The following is a 17,682-nucleotide window of genomic DNA, read 5'->3' as shown; positions in this document are numbered from 1 at the left end:
AGTCATGTATAGTCTTTCTGCTGGATAGCATGGAACAATAAAGATTTTCACTGTACCTTGGTACACGTGACAATAAACCATTTATTACCCTTGAGTTATAACCTGTGTGAACTTCATTGACATGTCAGTGATTTGCAATTCACTACTTATGCTCAGTGACTGCTCTGAGATAAGAGAATGTGGAGTTTTGTTGATAACATTGTTCCTAGCTTAGAGTAAGATAATATAATGAAAGTTTAGAATAAGATAGTATGTTGTTAGGTCTAGGTGTAGGTTAATTATTGTCGCGTGTACCGAGGTGCAGTGAAAGAGTCTAAAGAAAGTCGAAGGCTGATAGACTAGGGTCCAATCCTGTCCTCAGGTGCTGTCTGTATGGTGTTTGCATGTGACTACGTGCGTCTCCCCCAGGTACTCCAGTTTCTTCCCAACACCTCAAAGAATGTCAGGTGCAGCTTCTGCCTCAGCGCCACAGACCCGAGTTTGATCCTGACCTCGGGTGCTATCTGCTTGGAGTTTGCACGTTCTCCCTGTGTCCACGTGAGTTTCCTCAGGCTGCTCTGATTTTCTCCCACCTTTCAAAGATTGTAGGTTAATTGGCCCCTGTAAATTGCCCCTAATGTGTAGGGAGTAGATGAGAAAGTAGGATAACATAGAACTAGTGTAAACGAGTGATCGATGATCAGCGTAGACGCGGTGGACCGCTGGGCCTGTTTCCAAAACTGAAAACTAAAAGACCAAAACAAATTCTACGCTTTCCCTTATTCTTTATTATATTGTGTTAAATTAAAGATATTGTTTAATTCTCTGCTGCTTAAAATAATCAACAAGATGTGAGCAATTGTGAAGAGGAGTGCCAACCTGAAATGTTGCCTGTCCACTCCTTCCACAGATGCTGCCTGACCCATTGAGTTCCTCCAGTACTTTGTGTTTGATCAAGGATTCCAGCATCTGCAGTTTCCTGTGTGCCCATGTGACTAATAGTATTGCCTTAATATTTCATCTCATCTCAGTGAAGAGATTTCACTTCATTTACTTTAAGATAATGCATACATTGGAAACCAGTTAAAGGTCCGGTGCTTTGTTATGTTTGTACATTGGGAAAAATTCCAATTTATCACTACCTGAAAAGTATTCCAAGTATTTGGCATTAAAGGGGTTTTCCTGTTGTATTTGTGCCTTCTTTTTGTACAAGACTGATGAATCCACTACCATTTATCGACTTGAGTCTACCCTGCTGTTCGAAGAGGTCCTGGCTAATATGTAACTCCAGATCCTTACCTATTCTCTGTATCTCCTAATACTTTTGGTTGTCAAAAATCAAAGTTTAATTTGGAACCTTGAACAGTACAGTACAGGAAAAGCCCCTTCAGCCCACAATGTCTGTGCTGAACATGATGCCAAGATAAACGTATCTCCACTCCCCGCATGTGATCCATATCCCCGAAGATAGACACAAAATGCTGGAGTAACTCAGCGGGACAGGCAGCATCTCTGGAGAGAGGGAATGTGTGACGTTTCAGGTCGAGACCCTTCTTCAGACTATTCCCTGCATATCCGCGTGCCTATCTAAAAAGCCTCTTAAACGTCACTGTCGTATTTGCCTCCATCACCACCCCCGGCAGCATGTTCCAGGCACCCAACAGGCTCTGTGGGAAAAAATTTGTCCGCTCACCTTAAAACTCTTCACTCTGGTCTTTGACATTTCTTAAAATCAATGATAAAATGTTTTTATGGAGAGGATTTATACATGGGAACTTGTATCTACACTTAACCCAGAGTCAATCTAGAACAATAACAGCAAAGCAGAGGTTGAAGTAGAGGGCGGGCGGCTGCCAAAAATAAAGACCCAGTGGTCCGCCCGGCCTAGTTCGCCGCTGTGAAGAAGGCCCCAGCAAGCCACTGCCTGCAGTGGTAAGCTCAGAAGCCCCGAAGAGCGGAGAGTCGAGGAGAAGGGAGCTGCTGGTGGCAACGGACGCGAGGAGTGGGCCGGTAGGAGAGGGACTGGGATATTGCCTCCAGCGCCTTCAAGTTTGGCTGCAGGAGCCCCCCGAGACACAGACGTAGTCGGGCGAGGAGAGGGACGTCGGGTCTGCAGCAGCCTGGGGCTTACCTTTGCTTACCTGGATCGGGGGCGCTCCAGTACTTTCAACACGTGGTCCGCACTTTGGACTTTGGCCTTTATCTTTGTAAACCGCGCGAAAATATGGCGCTGTGCGTTTGTGGGTTATGCAAAAGAATTTCACTGTGCAGTGCATACATGACAATAAAGAACAATTGAACCATTGAATGGGACAATGCATGTGTGGACACAGGAACCAGAGTCTTGAATGACGTTTACAGAAGATAGAACAAGAGAGGCCAGATTGAGCACAGAGTTTTGACATTTATTGTAATCCACAGTCCATAACAGAGCCTATACAAAACAAGAGAAATGGGGCATATCGGAACAGACAAATAGATTGTTGACAACTTTAGTAATTAACTAGGCTACAACAGATATAAAATGAAACAAGTAAAATTTCATAGTAACAAACTTTAGGAACTACAAGTCATCCAAAACAAGTTACATTTACATTGCAGCACAGTAGTGCAGCGGTAGAGTTGCTGTCTTACAGCACCAGAGACCCGTGTTCGATCCCGACTATGAGCACTGTCTGTACGGAGTTTATATGTTCCCCCTGTGACTGTGGGTTTTCTCTGTGTGCTCTGGTTTCCTCCCACAGTCCAAAGACGTACAGGTTTGTGGATTAATTGGCTTTGGTAAAAATTGTCCCTCGTGTATAGGATAGTGCTAGTGTACGGGGTGATCGCTGGTCGGTGTGGACTTGGTGGGTCGAAGGGCCTGTTTCCGCTCTATATTTCTAAAATAAACTAAAATTTGAGTCTGAAGAAGAGACCAGAAATGTCATATATCCATGTTCTCCAGATGTGCTGCCTGACACTGAGTTACTCCAGCACTAATTTGTAAACCAGCATCTACCGTTCCTGGTCTATATTTTCCCTGTCATGTTCCAGGGACATAGATGAGACGTTGGAAGGAGATTAAAGTAAGGATAAAAAGTTAAAGATGAATTAATTGGTGATGGAGGGTGTGATTCTGAATGTGTAGCGTTGATGTTGGGTAGACTTATATTGCTCAGTGGTAATGCCCACTGCCCCATTGATGACATGATTCAATTAAAACAAGAATATATAACACGTACAGATATATATAGATATAGATAAATGTGGACACACGTTGTACAGAAACAAAGAACTGCAGATCCTGTTTATACCAAAGACAGACACAAAGTGCTGGAGTAACTCAGCGGGACAGGCAGCATCTCTGGAGAGAAGGAATATGTGACGTTTCAGGTCGAGACCCTTCTTCAGACTATTCTCTGGAGACAAAAGGATGGGTGACGTTCCGAGTCGGAATCCTTCTTCAAGGTACCAACCCGAAACATCACCCATCCTTTTTTCTCCAGAGATGCTGCCTGACCCACTGAGTTACTCCAGCATTATGTGCCTATGTACACACATGCGCACACACTCATTTCCCCCTCCCCCAACTCCTAAAGGGAGCAGTCATTCAAATTAGTGCATCTTTGCTAAGTTCTGGCAATGGAAGCAGAACACAAGGCTTGTATCAGCAGAAGGGCTTCTGTATGCTTCTTCTGGCCAAGTTCCTTGCCATCCTAAGTTGCTGCAGCCAAGGTTTCTCTTTAAATGTGCTGAAAACGAAACAGTTTTTAAAATTTCAATATAAACATCATTCTTAAGAAAATATATATACCTATCGAATAATGAAGGTACCTGGATAGAGTGGATGTGGAGAGGATGTTTCTGCTAGAATCTAGGACCAGAGCATACAGCCTCAGAATAAAAGGACGTACCTTTGGAAAGGAGTTTCTTTCAGCAGATGGTGGTGAATCTGTGGAATTCATTGCCACAGAGGGCAGTGGAGCCCAAGATATTAAGTATTTTAAAGCGGAAAATGATAGGTTCTTGGTTAGTACTGGTGCCAATGATAATGGGGAGAAGGCAGAATGGGGTTTAGAGGGAAAGATGGATCAGCCACGATTGGATGGCAGAGCAGACTCTGCTCCTATGTCTCATGATCTTTAGAAAACAAAAACTTTTCAAAATACTCAATCCATTCTTAGTGGGTCTACGCATTCAATAATGCTAGTGTTATACCCAGTAGTGTTAGCACTTCCTTATTTTTTCTATAGGGCGTGTTTGCCATTCATGTGGCCCCTGGGGTGATATCCCTTCCCTGGTGTGAGGAATGTCCCCATCAGATTAAGTCCCCCGATGTCGAGCAGCAGAAGGACCCTAGACTGTGGTCCTCCCCCACAGAGCCTTGACGTTGGCTGCACCAAGCTTCAGTGCGTCCCTCAACACGTACTCCTGTAGTTTGGGGCGGGTCACTTGGCAACATTCCCTGACGGACATACCGCTCTGCTGGATGACCAACAAGTTTCAGGCAGACCAAAGAGTTGATGGTCCTCCAGCAGCACCTGATGTCCATCTCCGAATGTCTCTCCGGTCAGACCTGCTCAGGATGAACCATGACAAAGAGTCTTGCAAATTTCAAAGGTCCTGGCATAACTTTGCCACTGGGAAGTAAAATAGTTTTAGCTTAGTTTTAGTTTAGAGATACAGCTCGGAAACAGGCCCTTTTGCCCACCAAGTCCGCACCGACCAGCAGTATTCTACATACTAGGGACAATTTACAATTTACCGCAGCCAATGAACCTGCAAACCTGTCCACCATCGATTCCCAGGCAACTTGTGGTCCGGCACCTCCTTTAAACCTGGCAAAATTGCGAGAGTGCACTTGACATCACCCCCAGAAGTCCCCCTGAAAATATGGTGCCTAGGCTGGGTGAGGCGGCCGATCGGGACTTCCACGGCTTATTGGCGGGTCAAATTTGCCTCTTGTGGCCGGGACTCTGGAACTTCAGCCCAGCCGGAGCTGGCAGATACGTTCCCACAGCCGACTTCCGAGGCCAACTTTGCGGGCCAGTATCTCTTCTCCCCGTTTCCAAGGCTGTGACCTCTGTTAATTCAGTTAAAATGGATAATCCAGCAAGGCGCTGGAACCAAGGGTGCTGGACAATCATTGGTGGACCAGTATTTAGCTAGACTGTATCATCATGAGGATGAATTGCTTTGCACTTCAGTGAAATGTATTTACTGGTTGCCTGATGACAATGGTACAGGCTCACATTGGCTCAGTGATCTGCTCAGTCAGTTCCCTGAAGGTTATGGGTTCAGCTATCTATTGAAAATGAACCTGTAAGCGACACGTGTGTACAGCCTCAGTCCGATATATTATTCTTACACTCTAATGAGGGATAGTAAGATTTTCAGTGAACTGTATGCCAAAAACTTATTTCACTGCAAGAAAGGTACATGTGACAATAAAGTACCATTAAACTATCAAACTGTAGGAGTGGCACAGTGGCGCAGAGGTAGAGTTGCTGCCTTACGCTGCCAGGGACCCAGTTCGATCCTGACTATGGATGCTGTCTGTATGGAGTTTGTATATTCTCCCCGTGACCACATGAGTTTTCCCCGGGTGCTCCAGATTCCTCCCATATTCCAAAGACATATAGGTTTGTAGGTCAATTGGCTTTGGTAAAGATTGTAAATTGTCCTTGGTGTGTTGGATAGTGTTGGTGTGCGGTGATCGCTAGTCGGCGTGGACTAAGTGGGCCGAAAGGCCTGTTTCCGCGCTGTATCTCAAAACTAAACTATAAGAAGCAGCATGCAACAAAACGTGGTTAAAGATATGAATAAGAAATACGGACCTAGCCAGTGCCAGACAGTAAATGGCGTTCTCTCTTGTCGTTCTCCCGTTGTGCTGAGAAAATGATAGTAAGGATGTTGTGAGAAGTCCAGCAGCATTTGGTGCAGAGTAAAAGAACTGAGGTCGTGGGTTTGTGTCCCTGATTATTGGTGGGAGGGGCATGTTCATTCCCCACGTGTCTGTTTCTCGGTTGCTCTTTCTTTTGGAGGCTACGTGTGTTGTTCCGCTTCCTTGACCCCCAATTGCTGGTAGACTCAGGTCCATCAAACCCCCGTGATACCTCTGGGCATCCTGGACGGGCGGCTTGTGTCTTGTCATTGGTACCTGGTTACTAAGTGCTGGCAGGGTGGATTTTTTACCTCGGCCATCTTTCCTGCCTCCTCTCGCCCTGGGCCGGGACCTCATTCTAAGTTCAGTAAAGCCGTCCACCACAATGGTGTCCCCAACATGCGTTCTGTAGGCCATCCTCTTCTTCGAGCGCACATGTCTTTGTACTTTGTGGAGCCAATGCTTTATCTTAATGTAGATGCGGACAGGAAAGGAGAGCCCTTGGAAAGAAACCACGGACCAGGCTTTCGTGATCAGGTACAAGGCACACGCCACGTGCCTGTGCTGGATACTGATCTTCAGGGGGTTGTGACCTTGGGGGTTCCTGCATTCCAGGCACAGGACGTTGTTGTTCACCAGGGCTTTCAACGGCAGCAGTTGACCCGCCTCAGCGGCCGCGTGGACCGGGCACTTGTTGACGTTGGGATGTTCGATCTCCTGGCACCATTCCCGGTAGGGATGGGCGCCGACTGGTTTGTCTGCCCGAACGCCTTGTTGGAGCAGCCAATCTACGAGGTCCAAGTGGCCGAAGAACGCCGCCAGGTGCAGTGCCACTCGCCGCTGGAACCTGCAAACACGACGCAGAACCCAATTATCACCTATCCATGTTCTCCAGAGATGCTGCCTGACCTGCTGAGTTACTCCAGCAGTTTGTGTCATTGAGCCATAGAGCATGGAAACAGGCCCTTAGGCCCAAGTTGCCCACGCTGACCAACATGTCTCATCTACATGTCCCAGGTCCTAAGTGATAGGTAGATACAGGTGAGGGAGTGTTTTGATAGGCAGAAAGCTGGATGAAAGTCAGAAATGAAAAGACAAAAAGTGTGAGTTAAAGAGATAAGGAGATATGGAGCGCGAATAATGAATCCAGAGTAATGAACAATGTTGGACGTACTTGGCCACAGGTTCCTCTTCAGAGAGATGTTGCTGAATGATATGTTTGTGGCCCAGAAGGCATCCCATCAAGCACTCTTTCCATCCATCCCAAATATCTAGACGAAGAGTACTTCCTGTCAGATAGAACATGGTTTAAACACAACAACAACACTGCAACAATGGAACCCCTCGACTCCATTCAAGTAAGGGTGCCTCATTTATTGTTGATTACTTTTACTATCTTAAACATTGGCTCTTACAATGATATAACACGTGTATAAATCATTCAATAAGATCAAGAACCATCAATTAGGCAGCTGCTTCACAGCACCAGAAACCCGGGTTCGATCCTGACCTCGGGTGCTGTCTGTATGGAGTAGGTCCCAATGGGCAGGCGGCAGCTGCCAAACCCCAACGGGGGAACTGGAGGAGCCCGACTGGAGTGGGTCGGAGGCTCGTCCCCCCCGAAGACTGGGGATCAGAGGGTGGAGAACGTTTGCGACAGCAGCGGACACTGAAACAAACGTAAGTTCGGTAAGAGAACCAGGGGTCTTACCTTCCGCACCCGCAAGGTCGGCTGCGGGAGGCACCCCCGGGGCATGTAGACTGAATGCTGAAGGCCAGGCGAGGAGAGGAACGACGGTTCACTGGACAATCCGGAAGGAGGCGACGGCTGCAACGGGCCTTTATGGCCAGATGCAGCTGGGACTGTGAAAATGGCACCAAATGTGGCAACACTTGCATATGGACTCACTGGGCTGTTTCTATGCATTCCCTACTTAATCAAGGATTATCCTTATGTATAGCAGTAATCTAACTGATCTGTATGCAAACAATGCATTTCACTGTACATGATAAGTGTGAAAATAAAAAGAAATATTGAACCATAGAGTTTTGCAGATTCTCTCCGTGACTGCATGGTTTATCTCCAGCTGCTCCGGATTCCTCCCACATTCCAAAGTTGTATGAGTTTGTAGGTTAATTGGCCTCTGTAAATTTGCCCCTAGTGTGTCGGGAGTGGATGAGAAAGTGGGACAACATAGAACTAGCGTGAATACACAAAATGCTGGAGTAACTCAGTGCGTCAGACAGCATCTCTGGAGAAAAGGAATACCTGACGTTCCCGGTTAAAATCAGTCTTCCTTTTCTCCAGAGATGATACCTGACCCGCTGAGTTACTCCAGCATTTTATGTCTATCTTCGGTGTAAACCAGCATCTGCAATTCCTTCCTATGCATAGAACTAGTGTGAACAAGTGATCGATGGTCGGCATGGACTTGGTGGGCCGAAGGGCCCGTTTCCACATTATCTTTAAACTAAACACAGCCCTGGGGACATTAATCCTTGCTGAGTACAGTTTCATGAGCATTCTGTGGTACCAGGTTTAAGTGGCTATATCTCATGCCCAAACATTAGCGTTGACAGCTATTTGTTTCTAAAGTTGGCACAAACTAGCAGTGAGATCAGCTCAACCATAAAACTCTTCTATTCTGCTCATGGAGGCCATTGGTTCAAGAGCCATTTAAGCACGAGGGGACATCTTGCAATTTTTGAATGCACTTTAATTCAAACAAGATATTGAAAATAGAAAATATCCAGTTTGAAGTAAACCAAAATAATTGTTTTGAAGAACTTTTATCTCCATAACTGATTAGTTTGGTTTTAGTTTTACTAAAGAGTAAATCAGCCTGGCAACAGGTCCACGCTGACCATCGATCACCTGTTCTATGTTATCCCACCTTTTACAGAGGGCCGATTAACCTACAAACCCACACGTCCTTGGGATGTGGGTGGAATCAGGAGCACCCAGAGGAAACCCACATGGTCACAGCGAGAACGTGCAAATTCCACACAGATAGCACTCCGAGATCAGGATTGAACCCAGGACTCTGGCTCTGAAGCAGTTTAACCCTGTATAAAAACAAAGTGCTGGAGGAACTCAATGGGTTAGGCAGCATTTGTGGAGGAAAATAGACAGACAAAGTTTCAGGTCGGGACCATTCTTCAAACTTTATGTCATCTGTCCATTTCCCTACACAGATGGTTCCTGACCCGCTGGGTTCCTCCAGCAGTTTTTTTTTTTTAACTCGCGGCTCCGGCATTTACATGCAGGTACTATCGCAGCATTTAAGAAACATTTAGACAGGTACATAGATAGGATAGGTTTAGAGGGATATGAGCCAAAAGCAGGCAGGCGGGACTCGTGTAGATGGGGCATGTTGGTCGACATGGGCAAGTTGGGCCGAATGGCTTGTTTCCATGCTGTGTGACTCTATCTGCAAACTCTTGTGTCTCCTAACCCTGTCTATATTTGTCTCCAAGTCAGGTGTGCGACATTAGGTTTTTCCATCAATATATCCGGAAAAAGAATTCTGGGTCTAACTCGGTACTGACAAACTTAAATTGTTCCCACCACCAGTGAAATAATTCCATACTGGAAATCTGATAGGTTTGGAACAACAGAAGTTATTATCGTTCTTCTGGTTGTTTTTTTTGAGTCAAGCCAAACAGTGTGAAGAAAATCAATACTTTCAAACTCTTTCACTGAAATCCAGGTAATGGCACTGGACCATACTAGAGGAGGAGATGGTTGAAGAAGGTCAGGCAGAATCCCTGGAGAACATGGATAGATTACATTTCGGGTCGGGACCCATTCTTCAGACTGACTGTAATAGAGGGGAGAAAGCTGGAAGAGAGGTAGGGTTGGGACAAAGTCTGACAAGTGACAGGTGGAGAAACAAAGAACAGCAGAAGCTGTTTAATACACAAAAGGGCACAAGGTGCTGGAGTAATCAGCAGATCAGGCAGCATCTCTGGAGAACATAGATAGGTGACATTTAGGGTCTAGATTCGGGTTTATCATTGCGTTGAAGCCATTTTAAGTTAATTTCATTAAATGCTGAGGAAGTTATAGTCATAAAACACAGAAAAAGGCCCATCAGCCCAACTCGTCCAAGCCGACCAAGATGCCCCATCTAAGCTAGTCCCACTTGCCTGCATTTGACCCATATCTCTCTAAATCCTTATCATAGTCATGGAGAAATACAACACAGAATCAAACCCCGATGAGTCTACATTGGCCATCAACACACATTCACGTTAATCTTATACAGCCACCTTGCGTTTTACGCATGTTCGATTTATGTATTTTTGGAATAACGTGCTTGTTTATTTAATAATAAAGCCTAATTTACCCGCACGTTAAAATAACACGCTCAAATGTATGCCTGCCAGCACAGTCACATGCAATACCTGTTAAGATACTGTACAGTTTTTTTTCTTTATTAACTGTTTTTTCTTTATAAATGAGTTGGGGAAAATAACAATGGCAGTCATAAATGAACTGAGTATGGTGTGATGTGGACAGCTATATGACTTTTCTGTAACATTTATATACGTTTTTATGGTAAAAATGTTTGATTTACGTGTTTTTGAGATGCGTGCTGCTTTTCAGGAATGTAACCCCCTCGTAAAATGAGAGGTGGGATAGAACTAGAGTATGGGGTGATCGCTGGTTGGTGTGGACTCAATTGCTGGTGAAGAACAAGAGACTTCCTTTAAACTGGCAGACTCTTTCAGTACTGCAACTTGTACCAAGCTAACCCTTCATCCCTTATCCTGTATCTGTACACTGTGGACGGCTTGATTGTAATCATCCTCAGTCTTTTCGCTGACTGGATAGCACACAACAAAAAAGCTTTTCAGTGTACCCCTGTACATGTGACAATAATAAACAAAACTAAATAAACTAAACTAAGTTGGCAGGAATTTTGCCCCTTTCATTAGAAAGTTGAGGGTTCAAACTGGATTATGATTGAGCACGTAATCCAGAATGATAGACACAAAGTGCTGGAGTAACTCAGCGTGTCAGGCAGCACCTTTGGAGAAAAAGGATGGGACCCTTCTTCAGACTTGCATATCACGATGTTTACAGGAGGGCCATGACTTTCTGCTCACTATTTGAAAAACTGTGTTCTTTCCTCAGCCAAAAATACATTGGATAATTATTCATTAATGCTCTTGTTGTATGCCTTTCTTCTGTGCAAGTTGGCTGTTATGTTTGCCTTCATAGCAACAGCTCCGAGGCATTTAAAAGTAATCTGTAGACCCAAGGAACTGCAGATGCTGGAATCTTGTGTGGAACACAATGTGCTGGATAACTTAACAGGACAGGTAGCATCTGTGGAGGACATGGATAGGTGACATTTTGGATCGAGACCCTTCCTCAGACTGATTGTCGTGGACGAGTATTCTCTCCCTCACTACAATCACTCTGTAGACACAAGAAACTGCAGATGCTGGTTTACAAAATCAGACACAAAGTGCTGGAAGAACACAGCCATTCAAGCAGCATGTCTGGAGGACATGGATTTCTGGTCAGAGTCTGAAGAAGGGTCCTTGCCTGAAATGTCAACTATCCATGTTCTCTAGAGATGCTGCCTGACCTGCTGAGTTACTCCAGCACTTGATGTCCTTTTATAAAAAGTAATCAACTGGCTACAATGCTTCGAGAGACCCTAAGGACATAATACAACTTTCTACAAATGCAAATTCTTTCAGTGTTCTTGAACATATGCAGCCAGTTTGATCATCCTAGCTTGTGCTTGCCTCTCTCCGTTCAATGTCCCATATTACTCAATTGAAATGCTCTCTGTTTCAAATCTTACCTATGTCTATGTCGTAGTCTTTGATTTTGTTGCAGTTGTACAGTTCTGTCCCCTCTTGAGTACTCAAACGGAAAGTACTTACAGGAAGTCCAGATTTCAGTGATACCAAGCTTTTGAGCTCAGAAACAGTTGCTGTTAAGAACTGGGAGTTTTCAATGATGGGAATTGTTCGCCTTGTCAGAGCATTGAACACATATAGAATTGCATTCTCCTCTTCCTAATTGGGGAAAGTTATATTTGTTTTAGACAATATTTTAATCAATCGGAGAGTAAATATTGAACAATTCATAATGCATTTTCTCATAATTTAGATTTGACTTTAGACTTTAGAAACAGGTTCTTCGGCCCAGCGAGTCCACACCAACCAGCGATCACCCCATACACTAGTTCTATCCCACACCCTAGGGACCATTTACAGAAGCCAATTAACCTCCAAACCTGCACATCTTTGGAGTGTAACGGGAAACCGGAGCACCCGGAGAAAACCCACACAGTCACAAGGAGAATGTACAAATTCCATACAGACAGCACCCGTAGTCAGGATTGAATCCGGGTCTCTGGCGCTGTAAGGCAGCAACTCTACTGCTGTGCCATTGTGCTGCCTTTTAATCTTTTGCAATTTATTCTCTCTATGTTCTCCCACAGATAGCCAACACTTTACATTAGACTTTACTTTAGATATTTGTATATTAATTTTAATAATCCAGATTTTCTCTTAAAGATACAACATGGAAACAGGTCCTTCGGACCACCAATTCGACGGCGACCATCGTTCACAGTGGTTTTATGTCACCTCACTTTCTCATCCACTCCCTACACACTAAGGGGAATTTTTTACAGAAGTCAATTAGCCTAGAAAACAATGCCTCTTTGAGATGTGGCCACAGCATGGAAACAGTTCCTTTGGCCAACTGAGTCCACTCTGACCAGCGATCATCCTGTTCACACCAGTTCTATGTTATGCCACTTCCCCATCCACTTCCTACACACCAGGGACAATTTACAGAGGGTAGCTAACCTACAAGCCTGCATGTCTTTGGGATGTAGGAGGAAACCGGAGCACCTGGATGAAACCCGCATGGTTACAGGGAGAACGTGCAAACTCCACACAGACGGGACGGAAGGAAAATAGCACTGTTCGGTAAACGTTTGTAACTTTGTCAGCACCAGAAATGTAGAAACACTTGTGTTCTGCCTCGGTGAGTTCTGCTGTATGATTTTACTGGGTTGTATGCAAAACAAAGCATTTCACCGTACCTTGGAACATGTGACAATAAAGTATCATTGAATCATTGGCTTTTTAAACTTATGGACATAAGATGCACGGAGTCTCTTGTCCAGAGAAGGGGAATCGAAAACCAGAAGACATAGGTTTAAGGTGAGGAGGGGAAAATTTAACAGGAACATGAGGGGTAACTTTTTAACACAAAGGGTGGTGGAAGTATGGAATGAGCTACCGGAGGAGGTAGTTGAGGCAGTTACTATTGCAACGTTTAAGAGACATTTGGACAGGTACGTGGGTGGATAGGACAGGTTTAGGCAGGCAGGTGGGACTAGTGTAGATGGGACATGTTGGTTGGTGTGGGCAAATTGGGCCAAAGGGCTTGTATCCACTGTGTAAGAATCTAAGACTCCATGACATTCTGGTGGGAAACATCACAACTCAGGTAGTCAAAGCATAGCCTGGCACATTTTACCTTTAAGATGCATTTGACCGTGGAATAGGAGGTCATTCCCACATCAGCAAGTACCCACTCATCTTCTAACACTGCCCCGGCATAAATCAGCTGTAAAAACCTACGCCCTTGTTTGTCATTTGTCAAGGTGATTCGAAAATATTGCTGAAAAGAAGAAAGGGGTAAAAAAAATCTAAATGGCATAAGGAAGATACTTCAACATGCACATTCCTCAAGATCACGGCTATTTCTCTTTCACTGGGGTAAGGTGACTCTTACCTTTATCATCAGCTTCACTGATAAGACTGTCTGATCCCCCGAAATGTCAAAAGGTTTGCAAACTTTATCGAAAGTGATGAAGATTCTCATATTTTCTGAAACGCCTCCGTCCATACGCAGATGAGATATCCACGGGTCTCAGAATCTTATTGTCCGTGCAGAGGCACGGTATATGTCAGTGTCGATCATCTTCAGAGAGGTGAGCAAACCAAGGCAAGGCTAACAATCATAGGCACCTGCAAGGTTCCTAGTGGGAAAGGTTGTAGTCTCCAGGTTTATGACTTAGTGTTCTCCACAGGTCGTTAGGCAAACAAGTCCAACTTCCTTCATCAGGGTGACAAACTGCTGATTAACAAGGGCATGTGGGAACTTGCTTTAAAATTTGCAAATTGAATCACTGTGTCCACAGTCACAAAAGGTCCACTGTACTCATTCAGGTATTAGATCAACGTCAAACTAAGAAAGGATCACGTTTGATACAAAGTAATATTAGTTGTTGATTAGTAGGACATTGATCATTCTTTTTTATTCTGGATTTTAATTCATGTATTGTATTTTTTTTAACATATAATTTATGATGCTTTTATAAGTAATATACTAAGATTTAATATCATGTCAAGTCTATTTGTCATATACACATACAAGATGTACAGTGAAATGAAAGTGGCAATGCCTGCGGATTGTGCAAAAAAATACAGAACAGAATAGAACAGAATCAGTATTTACATATTAGAAAACCCCCCAGCAATTTAAAAAAGACACAACACAACAGTAAATTGGTACAGTAAATTAGTCCCTGGTGAGATAAGAGTTTATAGTCCTAATGGCCTGTGGGGGAAAAACTCCGTCTCATCCTCTCTGTTTTCGCAGCATGACAGCGGAGGCGTTTGCCTGACCATAGCAGTAGGAACAGTCCGTTGCTGGGGTGGTAGGGGTCCCCCATAATGTTGCTGGCTCTGCAACTTCTGATGTATAGTTCCTGCAGGAGGGCAAGTGTAGTTCCCACAGTGTGTTCGGCCAAACGCACTACTCTCTGCAGAGCCTTCTTGTCCTGGGCAGAGCAGTTCCCAAACCAGATTGTGATGTTACCGGACAAGATGCTTTCTACAGCCCCTGAGTAGAAGCACTGAAGGATCCTCAGAGAGACTCTGAATTTCCTCAGCTGCCTGAAGTGGTAAAGGCGCTGCCTTGCCTTACTCACCAGTGCGGCAGCATGTGATGTCCATGTCAGATCCTCTGTGATGTGGACTCCCAGGTATTTAAAGCAGCTCACCATGTCCACAGTAGCCCCATTTATCTCCAGTAGCGTATACGTCCTCGGATGTTATGCCCTTCTAAAGTCCACAATCAGCTCCTTAGTTTTATGACATTCAAGAGGAGGCTGTTGTCCTGACACCAGAGTGCCAGATCAGCCACCTCCTCCCGAAAGGCCTTCTCATTGTTATCGGAGATCAGGCCCACCACCAGAGTGTCATCAGCAAACTTGATTATAGAGTTGGAGCTGAACCTGGTCACACAGTCATGTGTGTACAGGGAGTACAGTAGGGGGCTGAGAACGCAATCCTGGGGGGATCCTGTGTTCAGGGTGAGGGTAGTTCGATGTATTTCCTCCCATCTTGACTACCTAGAGCCTGGCGGTGAAAAAGTCCAGGACCCAGGCACACAGGGGAGTGTTAAGCCCCAGTTCCAGCAGCTTCTCAGGGATTATCGTATTGAAAGCTGAACTGAAGTCAATGAACAGCATCCTCACATAGCCCCCCTTTTGGCTGTCAAGGTGAGAGAGAGCGGTGTGCAGAACCTGGGAGACCGCATCGTCCGTGGATCTGTTCGGACATGATGCGAACTGTTACGGGTCCATGATGCGATGGAGGAAGGCGCAGATGTGGTTCTTGACCAGCCTCTCGAAGCATTTCATGACTACCGAGGTGAGGGCCACCGGTCGGTAGTCATTCAAACAAGCTGGAGAGGCATTCTTTGGTACAGGTACAATGATGGATCTTTTGAAGCAGGCAGGTTCCACGGACTTGGCCAGGGAGAGGTTGAATATTGTGGTGAGCACTGGAGCTAGCTGAGTAGCACAGGACTTAAGTAATCGACCAAATATACTATCTGGGCCTACAGCTTTCCTTGTGATCACACGTGTCAGAGCCCTCCTCACGTCGTGCTCAGACAACGAGAATGTGTGCACATCCCCAGCGGAGGACCTCCCTCCAGCCTGGCTAGCCAGGCTGGTGTTGTTGGTAGCCGGCGAGCTAGGGATGATGTTGCCCGCCTCGAATCTTGCGTAGAAAGAGTTCAGGTCATCAGCTAGGGAGGTGCTGGCACTTCCGGTTGAGGGGGGGCTGCTCCGGTAGTTAGTTATAGTCCTTAACCCCTGCCAAAGACGTCTGGTGTCCTGCTGCTCCATCTGCGACTCCATCCTGTCCCAGTACCTCCTTTTTGCGTCCTTCACCGCCCTTTGCAGTCGGTAGGACTTTACCTTGTAGTCGTCCATATTTCCGGATGCCAGGCCAGAGTTGTAAGCAGCGGTGCGAGCATTCAAGGCAACGCGAATGGACCTGTCCACCCAGGGTTTTTGATTCGGAAAGATGCTAACCCTTACCGTGGGGACGATGTTATCAGCTATTGTTGCAATGAAGTCCGTGACCGCTTCCGCGAACTCACTGACGTCACTGGTCGTGTATTTTATGTATTTTATTATGTTTTTATATGCAATGTATTTTTATATAATGTCCCCTGTCTGGACCTTGAGTCCGAAATAAATTTTATCATTATTATTATTATTATTATTATTATTATTATTATTATTATTATTATTATTATTATTATTATTATTATTATTATTATTATTATTATTATTATTATTATTATTATCCTTCACAGTGTAGATTGCTTCACTGATAAAATGATATTGCATTGAAATTCAGATTGATGGAAAGGTGCCCAGTTATTATGAATTGGAACTGTTGGGTTTGAGGTACAGAAGTGTGAAAACGCACACCTTAAGATTCAGGGACAGTTTCTTCCCAGCTGTTATCAGGCAACTGAACCATCCTATCACCAACTAGAGAGCAGTCCTGATCTACCATCTACCTCATTGGAGACCCTCGGACTAAATTTTAATCGGACTTTAATGTAATTTCTGTTATCCTTTATCTGTACACTGTGGACGGCTTGATCATTATCATGTATAATCTTTCCGCTGTCTGGAGAGCATACAATAAAAAAGCTTTTCACTGTACCTCGGACACATGACAATAAACAAAACTAAATTATACTAATCTGTGTCTATGATAACAAGAAAAACAGCAGTGACTTTCATTTAGTTTATGCCCTTAATTTTGTAATGTTAAATGCCATGTTCTGTAGACGTACTTGTATATAAAATTATGAGAGACATAGAATAAACAGTCAGAACCTTTGTCCCAGTGTGGAAATGTTCAACATTAAAGGACATAGCTATAAGGTGAAAGCGGGAAAGTTTAATGAAGAAGTACAGGGCAAGTTTTATACCCAGGGAGTGGTGGGGGCCTGAAACACATTACCAGGGGTGGTGGGGGAGGCAGATACGATAGTGGTATTTAAGAGGTTTTTAGATAGGCCCATGGAAGTGGAGGAATAGAGGGATTATGGATCATGTACAGGCAAATAAGATCAGTTTAACGTGGCATCATGTTCGAAACAAACATTGTGGGCCGAAGGAACCATTCCAGTGCTGTACTGTTCTATGTTCTATTTCTACAAATCGTTCTTTCTAAATGAAACAGAATCTGAAGTAGGCTTCCAACCTGAAACAATGCCTGTCCATTACCTCCACAGATGCTGCCTGACCTGTCGAGTTCCTCCAACACTTTGTGTTTTGCTTCCAGCATCTGCAGTTACTTCTGTCCATCTTTCTTTCTTCCTTCTTTATGTATTTTTCCTTTTTTTCCATTGTTGGCTGACATGTAAGGATATTTGGGAAATTAAAAACGGCACATCAATTTTTGTAAATGATGAAGGGTCTCCACCCCAAAACGTCAAATTTTCCTTTTCGCCAGAAATGCTGCCTGTTGAGTTA

The 17,682-nt window shown here is 44.6% G+C and overlaps 1 protein-coding gene across 1 annotated transcript; it reads right to left on the bottom strand.

Moving 5' to 3' along the window:
• Positions 1-3,534: 3,534 nt before the first annotated feature.
• On the bottom strand, positions 3,535-13,785 carry ankub1 (ankyrin repeat and ubiquitin domain containing 1). The gene is made up of 6 exons (XM_033032282.1): positions 13,623-13,785; positions 13,365-13,508; positions 11,668-11,884; positions 7,020-7,134; positions 5,799-6,692; positions 3,535-3,713 (listed from the first exon to the last, which is right to left on the bottom strand). Exons 1-6 carry the CDS (start codon positions 13,734-13,736, stop codon positions 3,629-3,631), a joined length of 1,569 nt encoding a protein of 522 aa, XP_032888173.1. The 5' UTR covers positions 13,737-13,785; the 3' UTR covers positions 3,535-3,628.
• Positions 13,786-17,682: the final 3,897 nt, after the last annotated feature.

The sequence above is a fragment of the Amblyraja radiata genome, chromosome 13 (assembly GCF_010909765.2).
Source record: "Amblyraja radiata isolate CabotCenter1 chromosome 13, sAmbRad1.1.pri, whole genome shotgun sequence".
Lineage (NCBI taxonomy): Eukaryota > Metazoa > Chordata > Chondrichthyes > Rajiformes > Rajidae > Amblyraja > Amblyraja radiata.
This window is presented reverse-complemented; position numbering and strand designations above follow the sequence as displayed.